Raw genomic sequence first — 19111 nt, 5'->3', positions numbered from 1 at the left:
CTCTGTCAAATAAATAAATAACATCTTAAAAAAATAAAAGTGAACTAATAATAGTATGCAAGATGAGTTACCTAACTTCAGAAATGGCTTCATTAACATCAAAAACTATGCCTGGATTGCACGTAGGTATAGCGATTTAATTACACCAGATCTCATCAGAGAGTTTTTCAAAGAGAGGGCTGTGGATGGGTATTTCCAAGGACACCTGCCTCTGCACCCACAATGACATAATCCAGGAGTAGTTTGAGTACAAAAGTGAGAAAAGGCCTGCCCGTGGCCACCCGTCTTTCCTCCCCCTCCCATGGCCCGAACTCCCCATCGCACTCTGGCTTCAGAGGCTAGACTCCACCTAGAGTGCGAGTGCGGGGGTGTGCTGACTGCTGACCACCGCTGCTTGGTTGCATGGCAACCGAGGGGCTGAACTCTCTGTCATATTGATTCCAAGTCCGAGAACCAGAGGATCATTCCAAGGTCGCATTATCAACATCAGAACCCCCTGAACAAAGAGGTTGTTGGCATCACTACCAGGGTCTTTAAAACTCGGGATGTCCATTTATTTAGAGGCTGAAAAAAGTGGCCCAGAAAAAAAAAAAAAAATCAATATTCTTCATGGGCTTTCAATCAGAGCAGTTTGACAACCCCTTTTAAATCCAAGCACAAGGTTGGAACAAGTCTGTGAATCTTTAATTGAATACTTGTCTTCAGGAGGCAAATGCAGTTTTTTTGTTTTGTTTTTTTTTTAAAGAATATACTATCGGAACAGTTCTTTGAAATTAATGGGAACAAAACAGCATGTGTGGGCAGAGAGGGAGGGCAGTAAGAACTCACTTCTTGGGAATGGAAACTGGATATAAAAGGAATCAGCAATGACATAAAATACTCAGCTCCCCAGAACCCAAATTTTGTCTTAAATTCTAGATGGGAAATTACACATCCAAATGATTAGTATTGAAAATGTTATGTCAGCAGGAGCATGTTCTTATTGTTACCAAGTTTTAAACATAAAAAGGCTTTTCCATCTTTTACTGACCTGTACATAACTTTGAAGATCTGATCATTTCGGTATTTAACAGAGTCCACTTAATTTTAGGATCCCAAGAACCCACTGAATTGTGTGATGTTGATACATTTGTGGTACTTTTAGAAAAGGAATGTGTTTATTTTTACCTTGCCATCTGGAACAGTGTCATCAAATATTCCCTCTAAAGATTTCTTTACAGCATCCGTTCCCTCACCGAACACCTGCACATACAAAAGGATCATCTTAAAAAGGACCTTGGGCAGGAGGGCAAACGAAGCATGGGAAGGGGGACGGAAAATGGACGCAGCTCTTAGAAAACATTACGGAAGTTTCCAGCTACTACTCTATCAGATCCATAAATAGGGAACATAATTCCATGGTAGCAGACCATGAAAAATATGTTCCCCTAACTGGATCACTTCCCATATCTTTGACAACTCAAAAAAAAAAAGAAGAAAAGAAAAAGTTAGCTTTTAGATCTGGAAAATTCGTTTAGATTTAAAGACAATATGCTTGCAAAAGCAATGAGCTAGGTCTCTTCACATTGAAGTTTCTGCAATTCCCTCCTAGACACGATCAAATATTTATCAATAATTAATTTTTCATACTCTGTGGAGTAGAACCTGAGAACATACATTTATAGTACCTTCCACACCACAGAAAAGTTTTTTTTTTTAATTTAAAAAACAGAAATTTGTCTGTTCTTTGAAATTAAATAAATTCTGCTAAGTAGTCAAAATCTAAACACGCAGACAGGAGAAATTACATATATTGGCTCTAAACCAATCAGGTACTGTCAGGATAATACAGATGATTAAGAAAAAGCCTTTCTCCCGATGCAAATGAGATTGGTAGAAACAGACAATTTTTGTCCATTTCAAAGTACTGAATTAGTAAGTAAATTTCTGTTGGTGCTTAAGGCTTATTCTCTTGGTGCTTATGGCTAAGCAAGAAGTTTTTTTAAACGCTTACTTCAAGAGAGAGCAACAAGAATTGCTTATAAGACGTTGCATCACCCTTTGATTTTTGAAATATGTTAAAACATTCTCTTGGACTCAGTTAACTCGAGTCATCTACTTCAGCAGCAATAGGAATATGACAACCTGGCGCCAATGAAGTAGAACCACGTGAACCAAGGCTTTTGATAGAGAAGAAGGTCAAGCCGAGTTGCCAACTGCAAAGTCCTGGCATATATTTTAGTGGTGGTCTGAGTCATCTGCCATCACAGGAGGATTCACACAAACCACCACCACCACCTCACAAAAGGAGGGGGGAGTCCTGACTCTGAATGTCCTCCTTTTGTGGGTTTAAGCAAGAGCCACCAAGTCTCCTGTGTGATTTTTTGGATGAAATAATGACTTCCTGGGGTGCCGGGGTGGTTCAGTCGGTTGAGTGTCTGTCTTCAGCTCAGGTCATGATCCCGGAGTCCTGGGATCAAGTCCCATGCCAGGCTCCCTGCTCAGGGGGGAGCCTGCTTCTTCCTCTCCCCCTGCCCCTCCCCTTGCTCCTTCTCTCTCGCTCATTCTCTCTCTCAAACAAATAAATTAAATCTTAAAAAAAAAGAATGAATGACTTTCCTCTAAACTTCTTCGGATTTACACAGAAGAAAATTCGCTGGTAACAAACTTGATGACCCGCCTTCTCCAAAGACCACAGAACAGACCGCACGATTGCTTGGTCCAGGCTACCTTATCATTTGCTCATCTGTCTCCTGCAAACTCCATCAAGGATACAGATAACCCACATTTAAATAGTGAGCATGGTGGTCAGTGAGGAACGCAGGACATCAGTTTCCAGGATTAATGTCTCTTTTAAACTTCAGTTCTTAAGCAAACTAACGGCTGGGATTATCAGAACAAATAATGAGGGATCTTTTTATCAAGCCAGTCAACTGGCTTCTCACTTTGCATAAGGGCACAGAGTGAATAGGTCAAACTGGCAATCCTCACCATGACCTCCCAAATGCTCACTGCCTCACTTTCTAGCCACCATGATCCATGAATCCAACATTCTCCTTCTCTGGAAAAGACCAACAGCCGTGTTCCTTCAGTCCCTAAAACCTGAGCAAGCAGTCCCGGAACCACTAATTTCACAAAACCAGAGAGGAGCATGACAATGACAATGGGGAGAGGTTCCTAGAAGTGACTCTAGCAGGACAGCGGTGTGGGTGAGAAGGCGTCAAAGGGACGAAGCCACAGCATCTGGCTACAGAGGGCTGACCCTGCACCACTCTTGGTGATGCCATTCACCACCTACCGAGATCCCCTTCGAGCCCCAGCATCTGGGTGGAGGGCAGAGGAGATGCCCATTTAATGTCAACCCCAAAAAGTCAAGGGCAAAGAAACAATCCAATTTCCCCAGAGGCTTCCTTTGATCCCGCGCCAGAGGCAGCTTAAAAAACTCTGTGCTCAGGTGCCCACTTGGCTTCATCAACAAGCCCTGCTTTTTTCTGAAGACTCAGGATGAATTGTGCACTTTCAGGAGGTCTATAATTAACCAGGGTTTGGAAAGGATGCAGGTGGGGAGACTGGAGCTTGGTGATAGACTAATAGCAGAGTTCAAAGTTAGGAGTATACATTGTCTATTAAAAGCGTCTAGCGCAACCAACTTCTTTGTGTCAACTAGCTGATTTGAAGTAACAGCCAGTATCAATAAAGGCACACACACATACGCTCACACAGCCCAAGGTGAGCTGGCCGTGGAAGTGATCTGGGCTTGCTTCTTACCTGATTGATGCTGGGGCGTCCCTGCTTCTTTTTGGAGGTAGTGTCCAGACCCCAAAGGGAAGAAAACCTGCTCCTTCGCTTGCTTGCAGATCTGGACATGGCCTGAGTACGACGTCTCACACCAGTCTCACCAGTGCGAGCTGCCACCTGTGGACAGTGAGGAACAACATCAACAAGAGAGAGGTGTCAGGACTACTCACTTGCTCCTCGGGGTCCCCACAAAGCCACACCTCCAGGGAGCGGCTCTCTGCTTGCCGGATGGGATGCTGCCCGATTTGTGAATTACTTAATAAAGCCAGTTAGATCTTCAAATTCATAGAAATGTTTTTTAAAAAACACCAACACTGATCCCACCACCAGAGCATTTCATCTCTGACTCATATACATTGGGACTTTGCGGGCCCTCTGTGGATTTAAAATGTAACTGAAAGGTTGGCAAACTCAATCACTGTCCGAAATCATCAGGAAAACAGTAATATGTAAAACAGTAACAGAATGTATAGGTCCCGTTTCCAAGAAGTAGATGCCCCTCTGGTCACAGGGTTGAACTCGAGCAGCAAGTTAAACAACCCGTGCTATCTTGGGATTCTCCCCGAATGCTACAGAGCTGTTTCTACGTTCTAGAAAAAAGGTGCCTGAGTGTCGGCAAAACAGTGCAAACAATCGGTGTTGGTTCTTGTGATTCCACGTAAAAAAACTAAATTCACCAAGTCTTCCACTAATTTTCTCAGAATTACACAATTCCCTTCTTAGGGGAGTGACAGTCGTCCGCCAATATCATTCTCCCTCTGCATGTCAGAGAAACCCCCAGAAGGCTGAGCACATGGCTACCCAAAGTTGACTTATTTTCCTTTGTAGCAGGACATGCACTTGTGGCTAAGTTCTGGTCACTGGGAGATAAGCAGAAGGGCTATTTGCAATCTCCAGGAATCATCCTCAAGAGGAGGGGGACCTTCCCCTTATCCTTCACTTCCCTCCTTCTCGACAAAGGAAGGTCCATATGCTAACCAGTTAGTCTAGGACATTCAGACAGAACCCTTTCCAAAATGGCAGGACCATCAGATGGAAGGGACCTGAGTCTGTGAAAATGGTGAAGCCACCTTATTAGCCTTACATGTCCTATGTTTAGGTAAAAGGGGAATAAAAGTTCTGTTTGGTTAAAAAAAAATAAACAAATAAAGGGAAGCTAAACTCTGCTGAGATATTTGCAAGATGCCAGCAACCCAGACAAATATTTCTGAGGGCATCACCCCAGGTGTAAGTCTGCCTCTCGGACAACTCAAGGAGATGCCACATCTTCGTGAGGACTCTACAGAGTCCTTCCTAAGCACACATTCATGCTTGAAGTGCATCCTACGGGCTACAAGCAAAGTCCCAGAAGCTTAAGGGAACTTTTGTCAGGAGGTCTCACTAGGCCACCCACAGGCTTTCCTTTCATATAAGGGAGTGCCAGGAGGTACAGCAAGTCAGACTTGAAATGAAACCTCCCCACCCATTCTTTGGAGCTGGAGATGAGTCTTGGAACCTCCTTGTAATAGATTCCCACACGGGCCACTCCCAGGGTGACGTTTGCCAACTGGCAGGAGTCTAGGGGATGAAACATGGTTGGGTAACATGGCCCCCCAGCCATCAGCACGGTGGTTAGAAGGCACACCTCTCTGGGCTTTTAAGTACTCTGGAAGCTCCATGAGTGGACTGGCAAAGATACTACAAACAGGAATCCAAACAGCTTCTCTGCGTATCAGGGGGAAGGTTTTGGTCCCAAATGAAAATAGGTAGATGAGGTCTTATGTTTTCCCAGCTTGGCAAAGAAGAAAACCCAGATCCGGGCAGATAAAAATCCCATATCCAAGACCACATTACAGAAAGAGTTCTAATCTAGGATTATGCTCAAGGTGTTGAGAAGGGGACCAAAAAAAACAAACAAACAAAAAAAAAATCACAAACCAAAAGGCACATGTTTACTTTAAATAGATAAACATTTTCTCTATTCTCATCACTTTCTTAAAGGTAAACATAAGTTGTAAAAGGAACAACTTACAATGTGCTGACATACATATATATGCTCACATGACTATTTCAGTATGAGATTGTCATCACAAAATGAGGCTAAGAACCACTAAATAAATGGTGTTAAAGTTAAAAATCCTACAGGGAAAAAAAATGCCCATTTGGTCTCATATTTATATATCTACTTATAAACTGATAAATGTACCCACAGATACAAACACACATACATACAGGCAGCCATATGTAAATATATGGTAGTTGTATTACCCTGTCTATATACACATGTATTATTACCTTGTTTCCTTCCTTGTAGCACACATCAATACCTGGATCTACCATGTCTATTTAATTGCTTATTTATTATGCATCACCCCCCACAAGAACATATCTCCAATAGGAAAAGAACCCTGGGTTGTTTGCTATTATAGCCCTAATCACAAGGAGAATAACTGACGTATGCCAGGCCTCACATGTATTTGTTGACTGAATGAATAAAATAAATAAACCAACATCGCCAAGCAAAAGCAGAGATCCTACATAATGTGGTTACAATAGTAACGCTTTAGTTTACAGTTCTAGGAGAGCAGAGCCCAGAAGAGGAACTTCTACAGCCATAAATATTCTCAGTTACCGGCTGACCAGTTGGTTTAGTCTGTTTAACCAATGGGCACTTCAGGGAGGGTTCTCACAGTATCTATTCTAAACTGCTGGGGGCCTCGTAAACTGCTAAAGTAAGTGCTACCCCCAACACAATAATGACCCAAAATAAGCAAAGGGATTTGGGGGGGGGGGCTGGCAAAAGAACTAGGAGACAAGAGCTCAAGAGTTTCTCAATGATCTCTGCCTAGACAATGCCTCCCTTTGTGGCGGGAACCTGATTACTCTATCATTCTGCTCATCTGTGCAAACAAGAACAATGATAACCTTCTTTCAAAGAGTACAGCAGGGACCCTTCAGTTAATTACTGCAAATCACTGAGCATTATGGGAAGCCCTCCTGGTGAATGGGACTTAAACTGTAGCGCAAATCTCCCCACTCCCCCCCCCCCCTACCCCCCCCCCCCCGCCAGCCCAACTGACCTCATACCTCCTCCTCCTCTAATGCCCCCCCCAAAAGAAGAAGAAGAAGAAGAAGAAGAAGAAGAAAAAAGTCTGGACAAAGGCTAAATTGAAGCCTGTTTCAATCCCAAGGGGGAAAAAAAATTCCCTGGGGTCAAATGACAAGGAGAGGAGGAAAAAATAAGTATCCAATAAATCAGGCTGCAAAATTCCCTGCCTGGGATCTCCTGCAGGAACTGGAGCAACAAACAGGAACAGATACCTAACAGGCTTGCCTAACTGGTTCTGTCTGAGGTGAAACCCCTCATGGCAAAGAGAAGTTTGCAAGGGCATCTAGACATATGGGCACCCAGATTTACCTTGCAGATGCAGCTGGTGGGGGTTGGGGGGGACCGCCCAAGGAAAAGAGAGCTACACGTGAGGAATTAAATCCTCTTCTTTAAAATCACTGACCAGGGCGCCTGGTGGCTCAGTTGGTTAAGCGTCTGCCTTTGGCTCAGGTCATGATCCCGGGGTCCTGGGATCGAGCCCTGCTCTGACTGGGCTCCTTGCTCTCGGGGGGTGGGGGGAGTCTGCTTCTCCCTATGCCTGATGCGCCCCCTGCTTGTGTTCTCTCTCTCTCTGACAAGTAAAATCTTTTAAAATAAAAATAAAATAAAATCACTGACCAAAAAGCCTAAGTTACTAACCCTCCCATCTTGAGCTGGTCAGCCTGTCACAGTCTGCCCATCAAAAGAAAAAGATACACAAATCACAGATAGTGAGGTAGAGGAAATTAGATGGACGGGAGGTAAGTTACGGAAGGGTAACAATACAGTGACTTACTTCCTTGTTTCAGAGAAGTTAGCTCCAGTGGCTTTGAAGAAAATGAGGCAATGAAGTTTTAGGTAGACAGCAAAATTATTTCTTCCAAAAAAATCTCATCAAGCCCAGGAAAAGGAAAAGGCTATTTGGATGCTTGGGGCTTAGAATGAATACGGGATCTGCATCACTGGCATCATGAGCTCCGTTAACACAAACACCACATCAGTCTATGACATTCTTGCAAGAATTTTTATCCCAATAATTTTTTTTTTTTTCAGAATAGGCAAACTGGAGATTTGGTCAAGTTACAAACTGGTGTCCAGGTCTCAGAGAGACACCCCTAGAGCCTCAAACTGAAAACCATTTGCAAGACTTATTCATCACTCGGGCGCCTGGGTGGCTCAGTCCTTAAGTGTCTGCCTTCGGCTCAGGTCATGATCTCAGAGTCCTGGGATTGAGCCCCGCATCGGGCACCCTGCTCGGCAGGAAGCCTGCTTCTCCCTCTCCCACTCCCCCTGCTTGTGTTCCTGCTCTCGCTCTCTCTCACTCTGTCAAGTAAATAAATAAAATCTTTAAAAAAAAAAAAGACTTATTCATCACAGTGCGCTGACCCATCACTATTAAAAAAAAAAAAAGGACTTAATAGCTATATGGAGAGGTGGTAGCCAGGGAGACCAAGAAAGACCAAGAGCTGAGCTGTAATTAGCAGAACAAATCAGGATGCCAGTTTTAATAAGTCCAGAAATTGGTTTAAGACTTCTTTAAAAATGTAAATCTACCCCTAATTATCTGAAGGATGACGCTAATCTATTTATAAAGAATACAAACGCCTTTGACTGAATTACAGCTCTGAATCCAATTGAAGGGTACAGCTGACACGACAAGCCAAGAGCCGCACAGCTAAGGTTTTCCAAAGCTGCTTCTGGAACCTGAGCCTTAACATTTAATTCCTCAGCAAATGTGCTAAGGTGCAGTACGTTTTAAGTGGGTGTTGACTTGGATGGGCTGAAACCATGTTACTCGCGCAGCAATTTTTGAGAAGAAAGGAGCCAAAAGAACATAAAGCTGTTCGCAATTTAGCAAGTACATAAAATTACAGACTGCAAACACACAACACGATGCAATCTGCCACTCCAGAGGTCAGAGGAACATTCTCTTTCCCAAGCAGATACATATGTCGGGCTGGAAAATCATGGAAGATCTTTACCTTCCTCGAGTGTATCTGGTATTTATGACGGTCAAGAACTGATTTCCAGAATTATAATATTTAAAAATAAAGTGAAAAGGAAGATCTCTAAAGAGATCTATGTTCAAGATATGGTGTATATGTTTTTGTGCGTGTGTGTGAAAGAGAGAGGATGCATTTACGTATGAGAGAGCTCTCCACTTAACATTTCCATGAGGTTAATATAAAAAAATCTGTATTTGGATTAAAATCAGGACACTGTCTAAAGATGACACGAGTTATCAACAAACACTACATGCAGAGATCTCTTAAGATAATACCTTTCCAATTTTCTTTGCACAATAATTTAGGGCCCATCAAGACAGGCTTTCAGTAATAAATTTCAGAACAGATTCAAATGAAGATCTGTACCCACTGCAGAGGAGAGGACATGTCAGAAATCCACACATCACAGTAAAGCAGAAAAACACTGCAGAGACTCTTGTCGAGTCCTGCTCAGGATTAATAGTCAAGATAAATATTTCTTAAACACACCTCAGCTTCTACTCACCAGGGCATGAAAGGATGATACAGAAAAGATCCCAAGACGGCCCATTGCCACTTTCGTTGGTCGGCTTGCAAAAGCAAGTAGCCTTTTGGGGTTTGGCAGTTCCCCACCTTGGAGGCTAGCTAAGTAACAGCGGTAACGAAACAGGTCCATTTGGAACTGTTCAAGATTTTGCTCCCAAACAAAGATCTACAGTGGTGAAAAGGTGAGTAAAAGGGAAAACAAACGTTAACAACTTCAACCTACACAAACGTTACAAATCTGTATGTTCTCAAGGTATTGATTATAATCCTAAAGGGTAAACAACAGGTACTCTACATTTCTTAGGGAACAGCAGCTCAAGTCTTACTGTTTTCATAACTTAATGTGTTTTTTTTTTACCCCCTGCAAAGATCTACAGTCACACGTTCAGTTTGGTAAAAACAAAGTATACGTTAGTTGCTCTGTGTCCTCCTGTTACAGATGTCACATTTGTGGGCATTCTAGCCCATCAGCTCCAAGCTATGGGCCACAAACCCAAGGAAGTAAAGTATGTAGGATTTCTACCACTGGAGAATTCTAGGACTTACCAAGAGAGGACTTTTTACAGAAAAACAAAGAAAAAAGAAAAGTGAGGCAAAGAGACCAGGAGCTTTTGGGGAGAGGTCACGGGAGAAAATACAGGGTGGGAAGCAGGAAACACTAGACGGTGAAGACTGAGGCTCTGGAACAGAATTCCAACCATAGAGTATATATATCCAAGATATGTGTCCTCGTTTTTCAAAATGGCAAAGTAATACCTACTTCCTAGGACTGAAGTGATATTTAAATGAGATCATGCAAGAGTAAGACTTGGTACAGGGTCTGGTATACAGTGAAGGCTCGGTGATGTTAACGATGATATGGATAATGATTAATGGCAAATATCGACTTTTTACTTTGACTTGAAATACAGTGTTAGCGTACATGCCTATCCATAGCGCTATTCACAACAGCCAAAAAGTGGAAACAGCCCAAATGTCCATCAATGGGACAATGGATTATCAAACTGTGGTGTGTACAAAGATACACTACAATGTGGATCAATCCCAAAACATGACGCAAAGTGCAAGACTTCACACACAAAAAAAGGTCATGTATTATGTAATTCCGCTTACCACATCCAAAATGGGTGAATCCATTGAGGCAGACTGCCAGGAGCAGAGGGGAGCAATTTAACAGGTACTGGGTTTCTTTCTGGGGTGAATGACAATGTTTGGCAACTAGACAGAGCTTGTGGTGGCTCAATATTGTGAATGAACGAAATGCCACTTGAATCGGACACTTTGAAATGGGTAATTTTATGCCTCAATGACCATAAATACCATGTCAGGTAACAGAGGGCGAGACCCACGGGAAACCACAGGCTGGCCCATGCCATCAACCGTTCAGTGATTTAAATTCACTTACTCACATTTATTTCCTAAACATTAAGACAAAATTTCAAAGCATGACTCGATGGCTATCACTGACTTGGAAACAATTGAGAAGGCAAAAATGTCCTCTGTCACCTCGCTAAATCTTTCCTTATACTTCTACTCATACACTGCAACGAATATTTTAGTAACAACACACTCTACCTTTTCTAAGTTGACTGAGGAGTCGGGAGTGTGTCCCTCCACAGCCGCACCCCACATCAACCTGAGCAGGTGGGGAAGGCAAAGTGCAGACTTCGCAATTTCACAGAGGCCCTGGAAGGAGCTTGCCCCTGGTGGGAGCCGGAAGCCTCCTCTATCAGATTTCTGTCTTTTCTTCAATGTAATATTGTTCCCTTCCGCTCATGACAATGGGCTGTGAGCGAGGGGTGAGCAACACTGACAGTCGCAATAAGGAATTCAGCAGCCTGGATGACAGGCTGACAACGACATGACCCAAGATGCTCTGTGATTCCAAGCAGCGGAAGAACTTGAAAGACCCAACACTCCCGCCCAAGCCTAAACGTGGAAGAACGATTACCTGATCTAATATAGTTTTCTTCTTCTTTGAATCGGTGACGGAAGACAGCTGCATTTCACCCATTTTCTTCATCTTTTCATCCATGTCAATCTTCTGTTCCAGTTTTTTGATTTCGGACCTGAGGAGCCGGAGCGTGTCTTCCTTGTGGTGGTGCCTCGCAACGGCAGCTGCGCAAGCGGAATGGATGGCGGTGATCCAGTTCTCCAGCTCCGTCTGGCTGGTGGTCTGTAAGGGGGGGCAGGTGGGGGCCAAGAAGAAACAGCGGCCTCTTAGGTTCTATCGGCAGGGAACCAGTGCATTTCTGGAGTAGCCATGGCCCCGGGAGTCAGGGTGACAGGTCTGGATACGTCGTGGGTCAGGCTACCCATCCTGACCTCGTCTTGCAGAAATGCTGAGGTAAGCTGGCCTTAGGTCAGATGCCACGCCCACCCCCAGCCTCCAAGAGCTGTCTGGAATATGAAGTCTCCGTGTCTGCTCAGTCGGTGTGCTAAAGGAACTCTTGTTGTGATGGAAGGAATGTTTGTGTCTCTCCCAAATTCAAATGTTGAAATCTTAACCCCCAGTGTGATGGTATTAGGGGGTGAGGCCTTGGGGAAGTGATTAGGTCATGCGGGTGGAGCCTTCCTGCAGCGGATTAGTGCTCCTATAAAAAGAGGCCAGGGAGCTAACTAGTCCCCCTTCTGCCAAGTGAGGACAGCAAGAAGACACAGTTTATGAGTCAGGGGGCAGGCCTGCCCAGAACTCAACCACGCTGCCACCCTGATCTTGGACTTCCAGCCTCCAGAATGTGAGAAATCAATGTCTATCGCTGATAAGCCCCCCATTTATTTATTTATTTGTACAATTATGTTAATAGCAGTTGAAATTAAGACACTTGAATATGTGATAATCCTATTCAGAGAGCTTCGTTTCTAGTGAAGAGGGTTTTTCTGAAGCAAAGGTCAGTTTTCAGAGAGGGTTGGCCAGTTCCAAGGTTGAGGCCAAGGGGCATCACTGTCCAAGGAAGACAACAGCCCTGCCCCCAGTGAACTGCTGTGACCCAAATCCAAAGGCCCTATGCCAGAGGCAAGCAGCAATGACACAATTAGGGTTGTGGAAGGAGCTCAAGGCAGCCAGAAACAGTATTGTGTTCAGGGACACATGGGAGTTATCTAGGAAGTGGGGCCATCCAGCAGTGAGGAATGGTATTTCACATTCCATGTTCTTTTAAAATGGCCACCCCCAGCAATGGACAAGCAACCTCAAAGTGACTCAAGGTGCTCTGAAAGGCAAAAGTCAGAGAACAGTCTGGGGGAGACGGCTCCTTCGCACTAACCCACCATTACAAATACTTCAGGAACTCAGTCAATGAGTATTTATAAGTGACGACATGCTAGAATTTTCCGGGTATCCCCTTAAGCCCAGAGAGGTTTAATAAACACTCAGAAATTAGCTCACTGAAGAAAAAGGTCTATTCAGCCACTTCAGTACTGAAGTAACAGCCAACATCATTTTCATGCACAAAACACTAATTTTTTTCCCTCTCTCTCTGATGCATCTTTTTAGCTTCCAAACTCATTGGAGTGATGGTTGGCAAACAAAATTCCAGTAACAGGCCTCCACCTACCTGGTACTTTGTACCCCGGCAACCAAAGACCACTCCAGTTTGTTATTTCTGTATCTCCTCAGTTTGCTATCCCACAAAGGAAACTGAAATACAGTGTCAGCCAACAGAGTCCAGACCCACTGTGCAAACCTCAAAATATGGCAGTTGTTAGTTTATAGCTAAGTATGTGCCTGCACCTAAAGAAGACATCAGTGAGTGAAACGGTCTCACAGAGAAGCAACAGAGCGAAGCCAACAGAATCATCTTGTGAAAACTGAGGGGGAAAAGAGGAGGCAGTAACACTGGAAATTCCAGGTAAATACTTGTAGTGACCTGTAGGTCTGTATAGGAGACTCACCTTTAACGCTTAACGTTGCTTCAAACTGTTAATATGTATCTCCTCTTAGAAAGTCACTATCCTACATTTTATCTTTATATATCACTTTCAAGTAACTCCAGAAAAATACAGTTTTAGGTCCCCCCACACATGATAAATGCACCAGGCTTGCTCCTGCGTATAGAGCACAGGGTTTGACCTTGGAGTCTCCCGGTGCCTCAGCATCAGTGGGTATGTTACCAAGTGGAGTTATTTTTCATCTATCCGTCTATCTATCTATCATCTAGGGAGGGAGCTAAGGAGGGAGGAATTAGCTCAGATGGAAGAACAATCTAGTAAGGATTCTTTTCTAAAAGAAAAGCTTCCAGGGGGCGCCTGAATGGCTCAGTCAGTTGAGCTTCTGCCTTTGATGATTCCAGAACCCTGGGATCAAGCCTGCTCAGCAGGAAGTCTGCTTCTCTCTCTCTCCTTCTGCCCCTCCCCCTGCTCTGCTCTCTCTCTCAAATAAATAAATAAAATCTTAAAAAAAAAAAAAAAAAGCTTCCAGGAAGAAAATACCAACTGATGGCAAAGATATGGAGCAACCAGAATTCCTAGGCAGTGCTGGCTACTGGATGGAGAATATACTGCTGGTATAAGTACTTTGGAAAGCTGTCGGACAGTACCTAAGAAAAGCTAAATACGTGCACACTTTGTGACCCCAAAAATGCACTCCTGGGTATACACTCAACAAAAATGCATTCATACGCTCAACAGAACATATACACCAAAATGTTTATAGCAGCATAATCTGCAATGGGCAAAACTAGAAACTATCCAAACACCCGGCAACAGCAGAATGGATAAATAATGAGTGGTATAATCACACAATGAAATACTATAGAGCAAGAACGAAGGACTGCAACATGAGTAAGTCTCACACACGTAACACTGAGGACAAGCAGCCAGACATGCAAGAATATAGACTAAGATTCTATTTGTATAAAGTACAAACACAGGCAAAAACGAATGTATGGTTAGAAGTCAGAAGAGGAGCTCTTTGGTGGGAGCGGGGGAGGGAGAAGAAGCTGCAAGGAACCACGAGCGGGGCCTCTGGGGTGCTGGCCATGTTCAGCTCCCTGGTCTGGGTGCTGGTTGCACGCGCCTCCGACATGGGGGTATGAGCTTTTGAAACACCATCAAAATGTGTACTTTTCTGTGTGGATATTATACTTTAATAGAAAGTTCACCTAGAAGGGACCCAGGTGCATTTTACGAATGGAGAAACCAAAGCCCAGAAAAAAATTAGGTATAACCCAGTAATTTATTATAAACCTTGATCTTTACCAATCCTGTGTTTAAAATCATTTTGTTAAACACGGCACACTGCTCCCAAACCCCTGGTTCTCATCGATTCTTCCGAAGACTGGGCCCCTGTGGTGTCATTCCTATTGTACATGTAATATTTTGGGATCTTCCTAGGGACATAGGGGGATGGAACTTTCCTGCTCCCTTTAAAATTAGGTGTGGCCCTGTCATTTGGCTCTGGCCAAGGAGAATTTGAGGAGAAGCGACGTGTCACTACTAAACAAAAGCCTGATTCACTCCCATTCTGGGCCCTTTGCTTACAGTCATGGAAGCATGTGTCAGGATGAATCTTCTGTCAGCCTGGGTCCTGGAGTATCCAGGGCAAATACAGCTATGAAGCTATATTAGCCAATGTCCGTGAGACATGTGGCAGGAATGAAAAAGGTGTGTTAAGCCATGGAGATACGGGGGGCTGGTCCTTCCTACAGCATAATCTAACCATCCTGACTGATAGACCAGCTAAGTGAGAATCCCATTTCAATGATTCTAGAAAAGTCTATGTCACACACTTTCAACCTCCAAGAAGAGCCATAATCTGATAGGTTCTATGCAACAGCCTTTTCCTCTCTTTATTTAATGAAAGCAGGGCCCCTTCTTCCCTCCATCTTTGAGGCTCTCTGCCAAACTCAGCCAAGGGCAACACACTCCATTCTGATACCAGAGAGTTTACGTCTGCATCCCAGTTAAGTGCAAAGAAACCACCTGGCTGGCTCAGTCAGTGGCGCATGCATTCTTGATCTCAGGGTTGTAAGTTTGAGCCCCATGCTGGGTGCAGAGATTACTTTGGGGAAAAAAAAAAAAAAAAAAAAAGGAAGAAAAGTAGAAAGAAAAACTGATACTAGCTGATGAAGCTAAACAGCCTTTGAAAGATGTATATTTAATTTTGGCAGAGCAGCTATCCTGAAATTTATCTATCTATCTATCTAAGAGTGTATTTATTTATTTGACAGAGAGACAGCGAGAGCAGGAACACAAGCAGGAGGAGGGGGAGAGGGAGAAGCACGCTCCCCGCCAAGGAGGGAGCCTGATGCGGGGCTCGATCCCAGGATCCTGGGACGATGACCTGAGCCAAAGGCAGGCGTTTAACGACTGAGCCACCCAGGCGCCCCTGAAATTTATTTATTTAAAGAAAGAAAGATGGTGGTTGCCAGGGGTTTGGGGAGGATGGGAGTGGGAGCCAGTGTTCCAAGTTTCAGGTCTGCAAGATGAGAAGAGTCTGGAGATGGACGGTGGGGACGGATGCACCACAATGTGAACGTGCTTAATGCCACGGAACGTCGGCACACTTACACATAGTTAAGACGGTATGTCACATGCACAGCTTTGAACACAGTTAAGATTTTAAGAAATAAACAAAAGCACCAAGCCCCACAGCCTAGAGAAGGATAGAGAGAAAAGTCTGCTTACAGCTTTATGAAAAATGTATCCACCAGTCATTTTAACCATGAAGCACGCCTCATGCCTCCAAGCTTCTCCAGAACCTGTCAGTGGCTGAAGGCATTGCCATTAGAGAGAACCTTTCCTCCTGCTGTCCTGTCTCAGCAACACAGCAGTCTTTGCCTTTCTCTGTCATTAAGCCAAATCTATTTCTAAGAAGCACAATTCACTAAGAAGCACAATTCACTAAATGAGCTTTTTGAAAGGGCTGGTCCCAGGGGCATACCCAGGGGCATACCCAGAGCTATGTGTCGGTGAGAGGGTGGGCTAGGTCTACCCTGACTGCTGTCAACATAGAGTTAAGGAAAAAACTCTCTAACAGTTCCTGGCAGTTTACAGGCTTAACAATTCAGAGCAGCTCGCAGAGACCACTAACTTGAAAGAATGTTTCCCAGTGTGGACTCTCCAGGATTTCAAATCTGACATGCTAGAAAAAGCTTTTCAAAGCCACTACCTTTGCATTACCTTCTTGAACCAGGCAAGTTTAATTAGGGACATTAGGTCTACTAAAGGGCTCTCTATCAGAATCCAGTGGTCAAAGGGGCAGGAAGGAGAGACTCCCCCCCCCCAACCCCCGCAACATGGTTGTGATTTCCTCCACACTCATCTGCTTCCATTAAACAAACAGCAGCAGACAGGTAGCAAAACTGAATTTTATGATTCTTCCTTTGCCCTCTGGAGATGCTATAAATACTGTATAAAGTTCAGTGAAGGGAATAAGCAAAGTTCTTGCCAACACAGGAATATAATCAGCAAAAAAATGCATTTTGCATAAGAGCCCCTTTGAGTGCAGAGTTAAGATGAAGCTCAGGGCTTCATTATGTATTTAAATAGATCTAGCTTCAATTATCCAACTGAATGGAGGATACTCAGTGATTTCAGATAATCAATGGTTTACGTGAGTAGCAGGAAAAGGGAAATTCATTTTAAACAAGAGAGATGCTAGGGAATATATGCCAGATCTAGGAAACTAAAATTTCAGATAACTTGAGTTTATAGAGGCACAAGAATAATTGTCAAGTAGGATGAACTTCTTTTTTCCATTTAAAAAGAACAAAAAAAGGGGGAATAAAGTTTATGTGTTTTTAAGAGGTTAGTTGGGAATGAATCTCCCGTGTGAATTCTTGAAAGTCCTTTTTTTCCTTTTTTTTTTCATTTTATTTATACAAGGCTTAAGTAAGCTGGAAATTTTTTTTTTTAATTTCCTTAAGTAATAAAAAGGGGCTCAAACTCACGACCCCAAGATCAAGAGTCGCATAACTCTACCGACTGAGTCAGCCAGGTGCCCCAGTAAGCTATCGTCTTTAACATCTGTAAAGAGAACTTCATATGGGGCTCCCTTCATCCACTGCACAAAATCATACAACTGGGCACTCCCCCTACCCCCCACCTAGTACTCCCTCACCTCCCTAACCCCTCACCCACCTAAGGTAAATCCTTTGGAGAAGAGAGGGTCCAGACTCTAGGAAGACAGGCATAAAAGGAGGGACCATTTGCTACAAATGAGAATAAATGGAAGCCTGCCCAGTAAATGGCAATGGCCGGATTCATCTTTGGCAAAGCTGAGTAGCCCAACAGAAAAGACCAACAAATACTGTCAAGTGGACACCCTCAACAAAAAGGTCTTACCATCTGTTCACGCTGTAAAAGCCCCCAGTAGATGGCCCAAACAATATCCAAGCACTTTTTTGGTATCTCACATTTAAATATGATCAGATAATCAAGGACCACCAGTCATTTGATGAAAGCCTCGAGCATGAAAGGCAGAGACCAAAGCACAGAGAAGAAAATGCATCACGAAGAAAGAGAAACAATGCCTGGGGCCACGAAAATTTCCTGAAAACCCAGTAACACCCTTCCTCAGAGAAAGAGACACAAAGGAATCCAAAGCTATAAACAAACAAATGCACAGGTTACAATGAAAAAGGAACAATGAGGGCGAAAGGAGGGAAGAAGGAAAAGGGAGGGAAGGATAGAGGGAGAGAAGAAAGGAAAGGAGGAGGAAGGGTAGGAGGTAGGGAAGGAAAGAGAAAACTAGAAAGGGAGGGTGGAAAGGAAGAGGAGGGGAGGCGAGGGAGAGAGAAAGGGAGAGGAAGAGAGAGAACAGGAAAGCTTTTAGGAATAAAAAAAATAACTAAAATTAAAATCTCAACGCAAAGGCAAATCCCCTTTGAGAAATCATAACCCTGGCGATAGAAAATTATTCTAAAACTTCAAGAGAAAATAAAGCACACACAAGATAATCCGAAACGGGACTGGTATCAGAATATAAGTGAACAAGGGAAATAATTTTCAAACCAAAATTCCAAATTATTCAAAGGTTATTCAAGTAAAAGGTAAAATGAAGACATTTTCAAATATGAACCATTTTATAGGAAGTTATTATGGGTTTATCTGTTTGTTTTCATAAAAATGAAGGAGAAAAAGGGAAGACTTGCAATCCAAGAATCTAACTAGGGCAATGAAGGGAAAACCAGGGTAACTATTATGCCTGAGGCCCAGAGAACAAACAGATTGGAGCAGGATAAAGGGTCAGCGAAAGGCAGTCTCCAGGGAACAAAATAGTACAAAGTGACTAGGTAATAAATTGGAGATTTAGAAAATACTGCTAAAATAAAGCATAGAAATAAGTAAATGGAGCAGAAAAAAAAAAGGCAGGCATTAACTACAGGGGAAAAAAAAACAAAAAGTTGCTCAAGAAAGGAAATAAAATGATGGTACACTATTTGGCCCAGCAGCTAATATTATTTATATGGTCATAGCAGCACGGAACATCCTAACCGTATAATAGAGACTATTAATTTATGCCTAAAGGTTCATATAATGACATAGGAACACGAGGAAAGGAGAATTCACATATAACACAACTAAACATTCGTCTATCATCACAGAAAGTCAGCAGCTAACGCCTAAAGTCAATTAAGAAATACTGTAAACTTGTTAATGAGAAATGAGGGTAAATACAAGAAAAAAAAAATCCAACCAAACAAAAAACCCTAGCTAAAATAATTGAGCATAGTTGCTTTGGGGGCCTGAGGCTGGGGGAAGAGGTAGAGGATGAGAAGAGAATTCCACTTTA

At 43.3% G+C, this 19111-nt stretch overlaps 1 protein-coding gene across 11 annotated transcripts in view; it reads right to left on the bottom strand.

The window, feature by feature from the left end:
- TIAM1 (TIAM Rac1 associated GEF 1) overlaps positions 1 to 19111 on the bottom strand; it is a 370474-nt gene that overhangs the window by 82951 nt on the left and 268412 nt on the right. For all 11 annotated transcript variants that reach the window (XM_073891280.1, XM_073891258.1, XM_073891273.1 and 8 more), the window contains 4 exons: positions 11327 to 11551; positions 9356 to 9541; positions 3748 to 3894; positions 1168 to 1242 (listed from right to left, as the gene is read on the bottom strand). In XM_073891280.1, coding sequence (XP_073747381.1) covers positions 1168 to 1242; positions 3748 to 3894; positions 9356 to 9541; positions 11327 to 11551 — 633 coding nt within the window. The remainder of the gene's footprint in view (positions 1 to 1167; positions 1243 to 3747; positions 3895 to 9355; positions 9542 to 11326; positions 11552 to 19111) is intronic.

The sequence above is a fragment of the Callorhinus ursinus genome, unplaced genomic scaffold, assembly GCF_003265705.2.
Source record: "Callorhinus ursinus isolate GAN/ISIS: 27379988/994484 unplaced genomic scaffold, GSC_fseal_2.0 scaffold1, whole genome shotgun sequence".
NCBI classification, from domain to species: Eukaryota; Metazoa; Chordata; class Mammalia; order Carnivora; family Otariidae; genus Callorhinus; species Callorhinus ursinus.
Note: the sequence above shows the minus strand (reverse complement) of the source record. Positions and strands in the feature narration are given on the sequence as shown.